This window comes from Mesoplodon mirus (assembly GCF_964341445.2).
Source record: "Mesoplodon mirus genome assembly, chromosome: 5".
NCBI classification, from domain to species: Eukaryota; Metazoa; Chordata; class Mammalia; order Artiodactyla; family Ziphiidae; genus Mesoplodon; species Mesoplodon mirus.
The window spans coordinates 57,145,803-57,160,406 of record NC_138980.1 but is presented as its reverse complement, the minus strand read 5'-3'; the positions used below and the strand labels follow the sequence as shown (position 1 = coordinate 57,160,406).

The 14,604-nt window shown below is 49.5% G+C and overlaps 1 protein-coding gene across 1 annotated transcript; it reads left to right on the top strand.

The window, feature by feature from the left end:
* Positions 1-2,005: 2,005 nt before the first annotated feature.
* Positions 2,006-13,683, top strand: MYOZ3 (myozenin 3; the record flags this gene model as incomplete). Its single annotated transcript, XM_082622022.1, has 6 exons — positions 2,006-2,066; positions 8,268-8,422; positions 9,399-9,458; positions 9,557-9,695; positions 10,150-10,312; positions 13,515-13,683. The coding sequence occupies 6 exons, from the start codon at positions 2,006-2,008 to the stop codon at positions 13,681-13,683; spliced, it is 747 nt and encodes a 248-aa protein (XP_082478148.1).
* Between the last annotated feature and the right edge of the window lie 921 nt (positions 13,684-14,604).

The window sequence follows — 14,604 nt, the reverse complement described above, 5'->3', positions numbered from 1 at the left end:
CAGAGAATGTGAGAAGGTGGAGGGAGGGAAGAAGGGAGGAAGGAAGGAAGCAGAGGAAGAAAGGAAAGGAGGAATGAACAAGTCAAACAAAGTTACTGGGGGACAATTCATTCATTCATCAATCTACCTATTCAATCATTCATTCAACAAATATCTACTGAGTTCCTACCAGGCCCCGATCTAGGCCCTAAGGATACAATTTGCAAGCTCAGGGGACCGGTGACTCACTCAGCGTTTCCAGGTGACTTTGGTGTGTGCATATGTATGTGTATTGTACGTGTGCAAGGCCTTCTGTTTGCAAGGGCCTGCTGCCGGGGCACCTGTCTTCCCTGGGGCCTGGTGCTTTTAGCATCTGTCCCTGGATCCTGTTGCAGCCCGAAATAAGGCTATGAGCCACAACAAGGCAAGGACAACTCTTGTCAGCTGAGGCCGAAGCCAGAGGCAAGGCACACCCAGCTCACTGACGACCGCCTGCACAGACACCGACCACTCAACTCTCAGCTTCCCCGACAGAGGTGTTAATCTGAGGGTCTGACACTCCCTCCTGCCCACTGTGGTTCCATCTCTCAGGTACCAGGACTCAAGGGGAGCTCAAGGCGCTGTGGGGAGTGGGCAGTGGGGGGGAGCCAATTCCCAGAGCCCCTTCCCCCAAGCAGAGGAAGGGCCCAAGGGGGTCCGGGGAGGGTGGGGCCTCGTGGAAGCCTGGATCCTGAGTTGGGAAGGGAGGGATTCTAAGCTCTGGGTTACTCTGGGTTAAATGGAGAGGGGGTGGCTAGGATTCAAAGTTGGGGTAGGTAATGGCTCTGCTCAGGACTCCAAGATCTTTCAGCAATAGAGGGAAGCAGGGTCCCTGTCTATAAAATGAGGGGGGGGGGGTCCTTCCCAATGTCTGTGAATTTCTGTAAGGAGAGTGTTTGTCAAGAAACAGATCCGGGGACTGTGGAACCCTAAGTGGTCCCAGTTGGAGCACTGTCCACCAGCTCGTGGGCATCACCCCCAAGGCATGCATGTGTGCTCATGTTTGCATGCAGTTTGAGGGGGTTCGTGTGTGCCCTGAAGCACATGCATGGATACCCATGGTGTAGCCCGGTGTCCTCAGGGTACAGGAGAGCTACTTGCTCACAGTTACCGAGAGAGTCGGGGACACCGATTAGAATCCAGGCCGCCCAGCTCAGCGCCCACTGACCCTGGGGCTGGGTATGGGCGTCAGGGTCACAGATGGAGGCAGATTGTCTTTCTAAAAGAAGAAATATAGAAAATCCTGGAAGCAAAGCAGAGGGGCACAAGGGTTGGTAAGGCCGTCAGGAGGCTCAAGGACTTTGCCTTCTCTCCTGGGGGCGAGTTAGGGGATCTGGACTTGGGGCCTGCAGGGCTTCTCTGGGGCTTTGGACCTCATTTTATTTGTAAATCACCTCCAAGATTCCTGGGACACGCCATAAGATGCAAATGGGGGGATGGAGGAAGAGGGAGAGAAGGAGCGAGGGAGAAAAGAACACCATGTAAGTGAGCTGAAGGACGGGGGTAGGAAGGGGGCTGATGGTTGTTTTCAGTGTCCTTGGACCAGCCTGCGCCCTCAAGCCTCAGAGCCGAGTCCTGAGGACAGGAGGGGCGCAGCTCGCAGACCCCAGTGCAGCTTCAGCCTAACCACCCATGCTCCTCTCCCCGACTTCAACCTCCAACCCCTTTCAGCCTCTGATTAGCGCTCACTTGAGTCAGTGGACAGCAACAGTCGGAGACCCTTGCCTCCCCTTCTCCTAATGTCCCAGAAACTACCCACAATGAGTGTGTGCTTCCCTAGCATCAAGGAAGCACATTTGTGTGACCTTGAGCATCTCCTTTTTCTTCCGTGGACCTCAGCCTCCTCTTTCCGGCTCAGACACCCTTGACTGAGACTTTGGGGTGGGCCAAGGCTGCGCAGGGCTGGGGTTGGGTACACCAAGGATTGGGAGGTCTGGGGAGGAACGGAGGTAGCCTGGACCATTTGTGGCAGTCTCTCCTCCACAGGATGATCCCCAAGGAGCAGAAGGGGCCAGTAATGACTACCATGGGAGACCTCACTGAACCAGGTAAGGCTGACCCAGCCCTTGAGTGTTCCTCAGATCCCATGCTTTCTTGCTCCCAGGCTGCAGCCACACGTGCCTGCTAGCCCCAGGCCTGGGCAAACAGGTGTGAGTTCGAGACCGACCTGTAGAATCTGCCGCCTGGGCTGGGAAGCTTCCCAAAGCACTGGGAAGGGCCTTGTCCTGACGCCCGCACCCCCAAGGGCTGAGGTTGAGTGCCCTAGACTGGGTCCTGCCCCCACCTAAGTCCTTTCCTCAGCCCCAAATGGAGCTTTAAGGGCTCTGGTCCCAGATTCAACCCTAACAATGGCCCAAGCGTCCCACAGATTGCCCCTGCTTGTTTTAACTGGGCGGTCTCCCCGAGCCCCCATGGCAAGAGACAAGGGGTCAGGGGAGAGCGGGGCAGGGGGGCAGGAATAGGCTGCCCGATCTGACTCAAACCATTTCACTTAAAAGCACATTCATCCAATGCATAAACCATCTAAAATACATGATGATCAACTTTATAAGACCTCTTGGCATATATTTTGGAGTCTGTTGATTTGGCCTACTTTAGAGCATTTCAAATATTTTAAAAACAAATTTAGCTAAGTCAGGACTCTCAGACTTCACTGTGAATCGCAGTGACATGGCGTTATTGGTTAAAAATACAGATTCCCAGCATCAACCCCCAGGAATTCGAATTCAGGGGACCTGGGGAGGAGGCCATACATTAGCCTTTTAGCCAAGTACCCAGGTGATTCTGATGCAAGTGGGAAGTGAACCAAGCTCTGACAAACCCCTGTCTAAGGCCATTGCTGCGCTTTTACCTCCTTCAGTGTTATAGGAAGTATTTAATCATGTGTATGACTTTATGTGTGAGTCGTACTTTTAACTTGTTTTGTGTGTTCTTGCCTCCTTTTGTTGGTGTCATTTTTTTTTTTATTCCATGATTTTCTGTGCTGAAATACACAAGCTTTGTGAGGTACCGATGCTCTAACTAGAAGAATCAGGCAATGCATTTTCTTTTCTCTTGTCTAAGTAATTAATTAATTACAGACCCCCAAATACTGATACACAACATTTACACCAGACTGGAAATACATGAATTGTTGACGATTGCTAAGGTATTAATTAAGGACAATTTTGAAACTAAAGAAAAGTAGAAAGGAAAAAATCTCATGGTGTCACCGCCGAAAGATAGCCATTGTAAAATAATAATAATAATAAAACACCGTTATTGTGCGCTCACTATGTCTCAGATACTGTGCTAAGAGCATTTGTACCTTTCGTTATATATATAACCCTCACAACAACTCTGTAAGTTAGATACGATCACACCCATCTTGCAGATGAGAAAACAGGGGTCAGAGAAGCTAGGAAGTCACATATATAGTAGGTGGTAGAACTGAGATTTGACCCCAGATCTCTGTCTCCAAAACTGCTCCTTTACCACAGGTTATATAAATAAAACATTCATTTTATAGAATATTCAGACAAAGCAGACATGAATGACTTTGAATGTGAAAGTTCCTCATAACAAAACCATCTGGAGATAACCACTGTTAACAATTTTGTGTAAATCCTTCTTCTGTTCATATATAAACATATTTATATAAACACACACACGAGCTAAATACTATACACTGTGTTCATCTTCTTAAATTTTTTTCACTTAGCAACACACCACAGACTTCTTTCCATCCTAGTATGACTTACCTCACCCCTCCCCTCCCCTCACTCCCCCAGCATATAAGATATTATATATATTTATACACACACATCCCCTAAGGGAGGCCATGAAGGCTCAGCCCACGTTGGGACCCTTAGGAGTCGAGCCTGAGGATTCCCAAACAAGTGACTTGTTGAGCTCGCACTCCTAGGAGAAGGGAAGTGACAAAAGCACAATCCGGCAGAGGAAATTGCTAAGTAAGGATGTGGGCTCCAAAGCATAAATTAATTGCCCTACAGAATTCATCTCATCTTCAGCAAGGGGGCTGTTGCAGCCTCTACTCACCGGGGCAGTTCTCTGTAGAGGTGGCAGCTGTGAGCTGTTAGTCACGGATAAAGGGCATCTGGGCAGCATGCACGGCAAGACTGATTCCCAGTTTTCACAATTCGAAAAGTCACTGCAGTAAACATCCTTGTATGTATATCTTTAGGCATGTTTATTCAACTTTTCTGCCCGAGGATGAATGCCTAGAAGTGGAATTGCTTAGTCAAATAGGTTTTATCTATAGCTTTTTTTTTTTTTTTTTTTTTAAATATTGAGCTCAGTTCATCTGAACAGCATTTGAGAATATGATGCCAGGGGACTTTTATTATGTATTTAGGTATAAATGGTCTTTCATCTGTTTAAGTATGCAGTACATTTTCTTGTTCAAAAACAAAAACAATGCAAACAATTTCCAGCCCGCCTCCTTCCTAGGTCCCCAAATTGTCGCTGCCAATATTTGGCATATCTCCTTGCAGATTTTTCAATGCATACATAAACGTGCTTTTTTTTTTTTTTTTTTTTTTTTTCGCGGTACGCGGGCCTCTCACTGCTGTGGCCTCTCCCGTCGCGGAGCACAGGCTCCAGACGCGCAGGCTCAGCGGCCATGGCTCACGGGCCCAGCTGCTCCGCGGCATGTGGGATCCTCCCGGACCGGGGCACGAACCCACGTCCCCTGCATCGGCAGGCGGACTCTCAACCACTGCGTCACCAGGGAAGCCCAACATGTGCTTATTTTTAAAAATATATGAGTGGGATCTTAGAATACAGATTCTTCTGAAATTTCCTTTTCCCCCCTTTTAATCTACAGTGGATTTCTTTCTGATCCTAACATGTAGAAGGTGCTGTCTCTATATTTGCTGAAAGAAACATCAGCCTCTTTTTTAAAAGGCCGTTTAGGATTCCATTGAATGGGATGAATCACAGCACCTGAATGGCCCTCAGTGTTGCCTGGGGACCACATCACCCAGCCCTGACCCATTCACTCTCCCCTACTGTTCTCTGAGATAACTTTAGCAACCTCTCTTCTCAAACCTCCAATACCTCCTCCCCCACCTTCATTCTCAGATAATGACCTTGCTTCATATTTCACCGAGAAAAGTAAAGTGGCTAAAAGAGAACTTCTGCAAGCTCCCGCCTCCACATCTGTCCACTTGTTTGCATCTGTGTCCCTGTTCTCAGTTTTCCTTCCTGATATCATAGATGAGCTCTCCTTGCACTGTATGAAGCCAACCCCTCTTGCTGGGCACTGAACACCCGCCCTGCCCTCTCTCCTGCTCAAGACATTCCTTCAGTAATTCTCCCTTCTCCTTATTGCATCGTCAGATTTCCTCATCAGCTAACAAACATGCTATTATTCCTCCCTCTTTAAAGACAAGCAAGGAAGTAAGCAAACCAACAAGCAAGCAAACCACTCTTGCTTCCACAGCTGTCCCCAGCCATGGTCCTTCAGAGCACACCTCCTCAAAGCAGCTGTCTATACTTCCCTCCTCTCTTTCTCTCTTTTTCACATTTTATTACCAACTTACACACACACACACACACACAAAAGTTGAGAGTGCAAATCCCTGTGGCCCTCCTTTTATTCCTGGGGTCCAGAGCAAATCCCAAAGAGCATGTCATTTCATCCCCCAAATACTTCACAGAAAGTAATAAAAAGGACATTTCCTTACATGCCACAAAGATACTAACACACTGAACAAAATTAAATGTTGATTTAGTACTATCTAATAACCAGTCCTATAGTCACCTTTCTCCAATTTTCTAGTTTGTTAACGGGGATCCAAATAAGAGCCACTTTTTAACTGAGGTAGCATTGGTTCATATTTAACGTTATATATTGATAGTTTCATGTGTACAAAATTATGTTTCTACTTCTGTATACACTACAGCATGCTCACCACCAAAAATTTAGTTTCTATCCTTCATCATACAGTTGATCCCCTTTACCCATTTCACCCTCCCCCGCGACCCCCATTCCCTTCTGGGAACCACTACTCTGTTCTCTGTATCTACATGTGTGCTGATGTTTGGTTTGGTTTGATCATTTATTTTGGTTTATGTTTGTTTGTTTTTATATTCCGCATATAAGTGAAATCATATGGCATTTGTCTTTCTCTATCTGACTTATTTCACTTAGCATAATAACTGTACCCTCAAGGGCCCTTGTTTTTATTTGGTAGCTATGTCTCTTAAATCTCCTTTAATCTAACACACTGCCCCCTCCTCCTTTTTTCCCATGTCATTCACTCCTTTGAAGACACTGGGCCACCTGCCCTGTAGAATGTCCCACATCCTAGATTTGGCTCATTGCTTCCTTGTGTTGTGTTAAACTGTTCCTCTGTCCTCTTCTCTCGAACCCTGTCCAATAAGACTTTCACACCCCAATACTCCACAGGAACTGCTTTTGCGGAGTTTGCCAATAATAACCCCATGTCACTAAATACAATGGTCAGTTTTCAGCCCTCCTCTTACTTGACATGTCAGCAACATTTGACTCCGTTGATCAGTCCATCTTCCCTGATACGCTTTCATCGTTTGGTTCTAGGACACCACAGTCTTTAGATTTCCTCCTAACATGCTGGGTGTTTTCTCCCAGGCTCCAGGGCTGGGGCTCATCTCCTCAGCCTAAATGTTGGAGGCCCCGGGGCTCAGTCTTTGGATCTCTTTATCCATTCTCATATCCTAGGTGATCTCAGGCTCCAAACACCATTCAGAGAGCTGGAATATGAACCTATGTGTGTTTGATTGTAGAGATGACAAGTCTGCCCGTGCTGCCCATACATATCCCTCTCCTACCAACGTCCTCACCATGCTGACACTCCTTTCTTCCAAAAGTCTTCCCTTGTGGCGCCAACATAAAATTATGTGTTTTGCTGGTGGGGAAAGCACCAAGGATATGGATGGGCTACCAATCTACTAAGGACGGTCATCAGCCCTGGAATCCGTCTACATGGCTATAATGACTGGTCCTAACTATGAGAAAAGAAATAAACGGGACAGTCTTCATTAAAAAACAACAACAGCAAATATCATTGTACTTCCTGATGCCCCAATTTTTATGTCCAGGTCAGTTTTCTCCCATGAACACTAGACTCATATATCCAGCTCCCTCCTCGGCATCTCTGCTGGGATGCCTACAAGGCTCTTCAAATGTTATGCTCGGTTTTGGAGACAATTAGGGGAGTTTGAATATAGACTAGGCATTATATTTAAAAAACATTCATTCACTTGGAAAGGTGGAGATCTTTAACTGATAAAAGCAAGTTACAAAGCAGCTGTGCTATGATTTCATTTTGGTTAAAAAGTCACATATGAATACATAGTCAGTGAAAAAGACAGGAAAGGATATACACTAAGGTGTTAGTAGTGGCAACCTCCGGATGGTAGAAAATGGTGTTTTTCTTTTCTTTCTTTCTTTATTTTTTTTGCGGTACGCGGGCCTCTCACTGTTGTGGCCTCTCCCGTTGCGGAGCACAGGCTCCGGACGCGCAGGCTCAGCGGCCATGGCTCGCGGGCCCAGCCTCTCCGCGGGCATGTGGGATCCTCCCAGACCGGGGCACGAACCCGTGTCCCCTGCATCGGCAGGCGGACTCTCAACCACTGCGCCACCAGGGAAGCCCTTCTTTTCTTTTATGTCTATATTTTCTAACTTTCTTCAATGCACATATATGCTGTTTTTATAATAATAAAAGGCTATTTTAACATTAAAAGAAGACATGTCTAGAACGGAATGCCTGGTCTTTCCTCACACCTCCTCCTCCTCCAGCCTTCCCATCTCAGAGCGGCTACTCCATCCTCCCAGCGGCTCAGGCCAGAAACCTTGCCTTTATGTCCCACACCTCTCTCTCTCTCTCTGTCTCTCACATCCCACACCCATGGCCTACCTTTAAAAGATACCTAGGATCTGATCATTACTCACTACCTCCACCACTATGGGTAAAGAGCTGCATGGGAAATGCATGGAATAAACATATCCGGCCAAAGAACATCTGAAATGATGCTCAATTTCACTGAGTGTCAAACACATGCTAATTAAACTCAGAGGAGTCATTTCCGCCCATTGGGTGGGCAAAGATTCCTAAGAATAATGACACCCAGGGTCAGCAAGTGTAGGGCAAAATCGGCACTCTCATACACAGCGGACGGTGCTGTGCGGAGGTCCCCTTAGAGGCAGCAACCCGGAGTGCCCTGAGGGTTTGGTAGTAAGAACTCCCTCTGGTCTCTCTGGGCAGTCCCTTTGCTGGACCTGGGCAAGAAGCTGAGCGTGCCCCAGGACTTGATGATGGAAGAGCTATCACTGCGTAACAACCGAGGATCCCTCCTCTTCCAGAAGAGACAGCGCCGCGTGCAGAAATTCACCTTTGAGTTTGCAGCCAGCCCGCGTGCGGTGAGTAAGCCTCCATTGTGTTCACAGGGAAACTGAGGCCCAGAGAGGGCCAATCGTTAGCCTAGAGCCAAGCAATGAGCCAGATAGGACCTCTGCCCTCTATGGGGGGGTCCCTCAAGTTCCAGCCGGGGACGGCTGTGATATTGCCATCAGATTGACCTCTGCCTTGCTGGGTGATCCTAGAAAAGGGTTAGTTCTTCAGGCACCTTTCCCCAGATACAATACATAAAGTGGATCGGACAGGATGACCCATGGAGTGAAGGGACTCTGGCTCCTACAAAAAGTGCAGAAGAATAGTCAGGTGCTCTGGGCTGAATGTGCAGCAAGCAGGATTTAGATTAGACTTGAGCTTGATCTAAGATGGAAAATGCAGAATGCCGTCCTCTCTTTCCCACTGGAAGAAGGCAAAGGCCACCAGACAGTCAGCTGGTAGAGAAGGGAGGCAAGAATGGCTTGTCCTCCGGCTTCACAAAGGTGGCAGGCAGTTTCAGGTACTTCTAATGAACTCAGGGGACTTTCACCCTACTCCACTCAATTTCTGGATGAAACAGGAGATGATGAGAGGGATCGATGTGGCAGAATAATAAAAATGACAAAACACCTACCTTTGCTACGTGCTTATAACGGTACTAGCTAAGCAGTTTGCATGCATCATCTCATTTAATGATCAGAGGGTGATATTATTATCATCATCTCCACTTTACAGAAAAGGAAACTGTGGCTCAGAGAGGTTAAGTATTATATGCCCAGGGTCAATACTATAATAGCAACTAACGTATATAAGAGCACTTCTCTGTTCCAGGGTTTAGCGCTCTACACTATCAACTCATCCTCCCCCCAAAACATCCCTGGGAGGTGGGCTCTAGGATTATGACCTCCCACCACCCCCTGCCTTTTTTTTTTAGTGGAGGGAGAACCCTGACCTCCTGCCCCGCTAAGCCTTCCTGCGGTTTATTTGCCCCTCCCCTCCCCCCAGCTCGTGGCAGGAAGCGCCAAGGAGAAGGTGACTGGAACAGCGGAACCTGGGACGGTGAGCGTGCACAGAGACCCCGAAGTGGCGGAAGCCTGGGGGAAGGGGCCAGGCAGCTCAGATTCCCCGGTCCACTACTTCTGAGCTCCAGCCCCTGTGCCTAGGTTGCCAACAGCTCCGAGAGGCAGAATTACCGCTCTGAGCTCCACATCTTCCCAACCTCAGGGCCCAGGGGCCCTGACGATGCCCAGCCCACAGCCGCCCGGCCAGTGAGTGTCCACAGCCCCAGTGCCCTGGCGCCAGGTAAGTGGCCTGACTGCATCCCAGGACCAGGGGACCGTAGCGTGGGCGAGCTCCACGGTGGGGCAGGAAGAGCATCCAGAGAGCGTCTAGTCCACCTCCTTCCCAACACACACACGCACACACACACACACACACACACACACACTCACCCCACTCCAAAGACCCAACACAAGCCCAGAGTAGCGCAGCAATGTGCCAAGGTCACAGAGCCAGCCAGGGTCCGAGGCAAGACTAGAGTCTGCGCCCCAACTTGCAATTCCTCTGCTCCTTGTTTCCAGGGATGGGGAAGGGTCCTCTTTGCTGGAGCAACTTTAGCATCACATTCCACCCCCTCCCCCAACTCCCCTTTCCTAGCCCCCCCAAACAGTGTCTGCAGCGGGGCATGGCGGCAAGGTTAAAAGGAACCCAGGCGTCCCGCTCGCCCGCCTCCCACGTGCCATGCTCCACCCCCTAGGCTATGCCGAGCCACTGAAGGGCGTCCCTCCCGAGAAGTTCAACCACACGGCCATCCCCAAGGGCTACAGCTGCCCATGGCAGGAGTTCGTCAGCTACCAGGACTACCTGGGCGAAGGCGGAAGTCACACCCCCAGCCTGGCGGAGTATCGGAATTTCAACAAGTAAGACGAGGCGGGCTGCTTAGGGAGAGACCTGGAGGGAGGATGCACTGGAGCCAGTCACAACCGCAGCAGTAGCTGCATCTCCTGAGCGCTTTCTATAGGCCGGGCTCTACCCCCAATGCCTTATATACATTTATGGAGCCCCTGCTAAAACTCAGTAGAGCTCTTGCCTTAGCACAACTAACTAGTGCTCAATAAATGTACAGGGAATAAATGGGTGAATGTGGCACACATCTTGCTGGATTCTCCTCCACAACAGGGTGGGGCAGGTGCCACAGGTTTTCCTATTCTGCTGGAGAAGAGGATTATCAACAACCTGCCCAAAATCACAAAGCAAGGAAGCAGTGGCAGGGCTGGGATCCAAGTCTGGTTTTGTCTGACTCCAGAGTCCAGTTGCTTATTCTCCATCACTGCTGTGTACCATCTCCTTGATGGACATCAAGGTGCGAGTCCTTCCCTGGGTGGGGGCCCCAGATCTCACTAGTCCTAGGCCAGCTCAGTGTTTTCATCACTTTCATCAGTGGTCTGGAAGAGGCCTAGAAAGTGATATTGAGGCTGTACCACTGTGGGGAGTGGCAGTGAAATGTTGGACACCAGAGGTGAGAGCCACAAAGCAGTGGCTCATAGCGTTTAGCACGTGGGCCCTCGACAAGGGCTTAATGCAATCTCCACCCCTGGCTGTGTGACCTTGGGCAAGTGGCTTAACCTCTCTGGGCCTCCCTTTCTCCACCTGTAAAATGAGACTGTTATAGTACCTGCTTCATAAGATGGTCGTGAGGATGGCATGAGAGGCCTTAGGCAAAATTTCTGGCAAGTGATAAGCTCTCAATAAATAGTAGCTGCCATTATTATTATTATTATTTACAAGTTGAAATGATGGCTGGAAAAGCCAACAGGGGAGAACTTAAAAGGGACAGATTTAACATCCTGCCCTGGGGGGCCTGAAAACAAATCACAGCAGTCAGGACAGGAGCTTGGCAGGAAGGAAGGCTTTGGGCTGGGGGATGCATTTCAACTGCATTTCAGTTGGCTTCCTTAGTCTGCTGCTATTTGTGGAAAATGCTCCTCTGGCTTGGGCTGGATTAAGTGAGAAAGTGGAGGGTCCACAGGGAGGAAGCCACAGTCCAGCTCTTCTGGCACCTGCTCAGACCACACATGGAGACTGTGTCTGTCTTGCTAGGCCTGGAGACCAAGCCCTCTGAGGAAGGGCTGAAGGAACTGGGGGTGATGGGCCTTGAAAAGAGACTGCTCAGGAGGGATGTGACTGCCCTCAAACAGCTGAGAGCCAGGGAGGACCATGATGGGAAGAATGGGCCCAACAGGCCTCGTGTGAACCACGAACCGTTGGCAGACATTTTGGGGTTTCCTGCCAGGCAGGACTGTGCTGTCTCTCCTCCTGGGGCCCTCAGACCCTGCCTGTCCAGCTATTTAAAACCCTCAACTGACATTCAGGTCGCAGACCCATCCATCTCATGCCTCAGCTCTGACAGGCTGAGGCATGTTCCCACCAAAATAAGGAGGGTCTTAGGGACCTCTGAGCCCAGACCCCTCCTGGGATAGAAAAGGAAACTGAGGCAGAGAGAGAAGGAACTGTAGTGTTGGTGGCCAAGCTGTGCTCAGGATCCAGGGCTCTGGGATCCTGATCAAGGGCCCAACCGTGAGGCCTGCTTGACTTGGAAACAGCCCAGCCTGTTCCTGCGGGGCCTGGCTGTTGCCATCACAGCTGTGGTGGTCCAGGCAGAAACACTGTCCTGGCTGGAACCCAGGCCCTGGCCCAAGGTTTGCCTTTTTACCCCAGAGCAGGCATTCCCCTCTCTCCATTGGTCCCAGGCTGCAGGGAAAACACTAAATGAGCAATGCTTTTTATTCTCTTAAAATTAAAAAATAGTTTGAAAATCATGTATTTATATTATCTTAAAAAAAACCCTAGGCGACTTCAAATAAAGGTAGGGCCACTTTGTTCCCCATGCTCCAATCCCAGCTCCCTTCCCAAAGGTAACACTGTTGTCAGGTTGGTATGTATGTTTTCAGAACATTCTCTACAAGAGAATATTCTCTACCAGCAGCTACATACCTATGGGGATGTAGCATTTTTTGGTGTGCATGTGTGTGTGTGTTTTGCTACTTTGTATTTCATCCTGTAACTTGCTTGCTTTTTTCACTCAACATTATGCTTTTCAGTCTCCTCTTTCTAATACCTATATCTCTTTTCATTCCTTTTAAGTTGCTACATAGTACTCTGCCATGTGAATATACTATATTTATCTTATCCATTCCTCTGCCAGTGGGCATATGGCTTGTTGCTGGCCTGTCACTAATTGCTGCTCATATCTGCTTCCTTGTTCATGCGCTTCCCTAAGCCATATGCTTACAGGTAGAGTTGCTGGTTGACAGAATTTGCACATTCTCAGGTTTAAAAGATCCTGCCGGGGGCTTCCCTGGTGGCGCAGTGGTTGAGAGTCCGCCTGCCGATGCAGGGGACACGGGTTCGTGCCTCGGTCCGGGAGGATCCCACGTGCCGCGGAGCGGCTGGGCCCGTGAGCCATGGCCGCTGGGCCTGCGCGTCCGGAGCCTGTGCTCCGCGGTGGGAGGGGCCACAACGGTGAGAGGCCCTCGTACCGCAAAAAAAAAAAAAAAAAGATCCTGCCAAATTGCCCTCCAAGGGAGCAACACCAATTTACTCTCCAACCAGCAGTATATGAGTGAGGTTTTGCCCCACCGCCTCCCTAACTTTGCCCCATTACCAAATCACTTATTCTTGCCAGTCTATGGGTGAGAAGTGGCATGTCTCTGTGGTAATCTGTAGTCTCTGATTCTCAGTGTTCTTTCTAACCCTCCTTTCTCTCTCCAGTCTGTGACATATTGTTTTAAGGGGAGATGACAAGAGGAGGGAAAAACTCTGTTCCAATTCTACTCCCTCCTGGACCTTCCTTAACAGGAACCTAGAGTTTTGCCAGGACAAGCCAGTTCTCACTGAAAACCTCACTCCTATTTCAAAGCAAGAAGCCATCCCCACTAGGGGCAGATTTGAGAATAGGCAGAGCTGGAGAAACCTGTTAAAGACAGTACAAAACCTTGCTGAGCAGCAGGGAAACTGAGGCCCAGAGAGAGGAGGGGAGGGGGCTGCCCGTGGCGACCCACAGGTCTGTTGTGCCACCCTTTCCCACACTGCCTTCCTCCCCTGCTGCTCTTCTCTCCCCAGGACACCAGTGCCCTTTGGAGGAGCCCTGGTGGGGGAAACCATTCCAAGGGCAGGCACCCCCTTCGTCCCGAAGCTCACCAGTGGCTTGGAACTCCTCCGCCTTAGACCCAGCTTCAACAGGGTGGCCCAGGGCTGGGTCCGCAACCTCCCAGAGTCTGAGGAGCTGTAGCCCCAGCCGCTTCAATTCCCCCATCTCAGAGTTCGGGTAACACCTGGAGCCAAGACTCGTGGACAACACTTCACAGTTTACGAAGGGCCATCACACACAAATGGCCTCAAAGGTCACGAAGTTCAGCAGTTCCCAAATTTTGAAATGCTTCAAAATTACCTGGAGGTGTTTTAAGACAGATTTCTGGCCCATCCCAAACCTGCAGCATCAGAATCTCCTGGGTGGAGGGTCTCTATTAGTAACTTGCACTTCCAGCTGATTCCAGGAAAACTCGTCCCCAGTTTGTATCTTTAGGAATCCAAACCACCAATGACTTCACATCCAAGCCTCCACTCCTTCCTGATCCTGTAGTCTAGCTTACACTGCCCCAATGACAGGGAGCTCACTAGCCGCCTATCTACCTGTGAATCACTCTGATAATTAGATTTTCCTTTTACTGAGACACAGATGGTCTTTATTTATGCTGATAACATTTACTAAGCACCAACTGTGTGCTAGCCGCTGTGCCAGCTCCAGGGAGAGGGTGTGGCGAGTAAGCCCAGACCCTAGCCTAGGGAGGAAAAGACAGTAGAGAAGACAGATTTGTAAAGCAGGAAGTCATCTTAATTTTCCCTAAAGCACGCTAATTGACAACTGAGGAACAAAGTGCCAGTGAAGCAGAGGAGGGGTTCTCTAACTCTGGGTGTGGGGTGGGATTCTGGGAAGCTAACCAGAGGATTCGAGTGGGGCCTCAGAGGAGTGACAGTCCATCAAGGGAAGGGGGTGTGATGGGGAGAGTGTGACGGGGAGGGCATTCCTGGCAAGCGCACAGCAAGTGCAAAGGCGCAGAATTGTCATGGGGGCAGGTGTTGTGGAGAAGGGAGATGGCAATGTCAGAGGAGTCAGTGACTCCTCAGGGGGCCAGAGTGGGGTGGGCTGCAC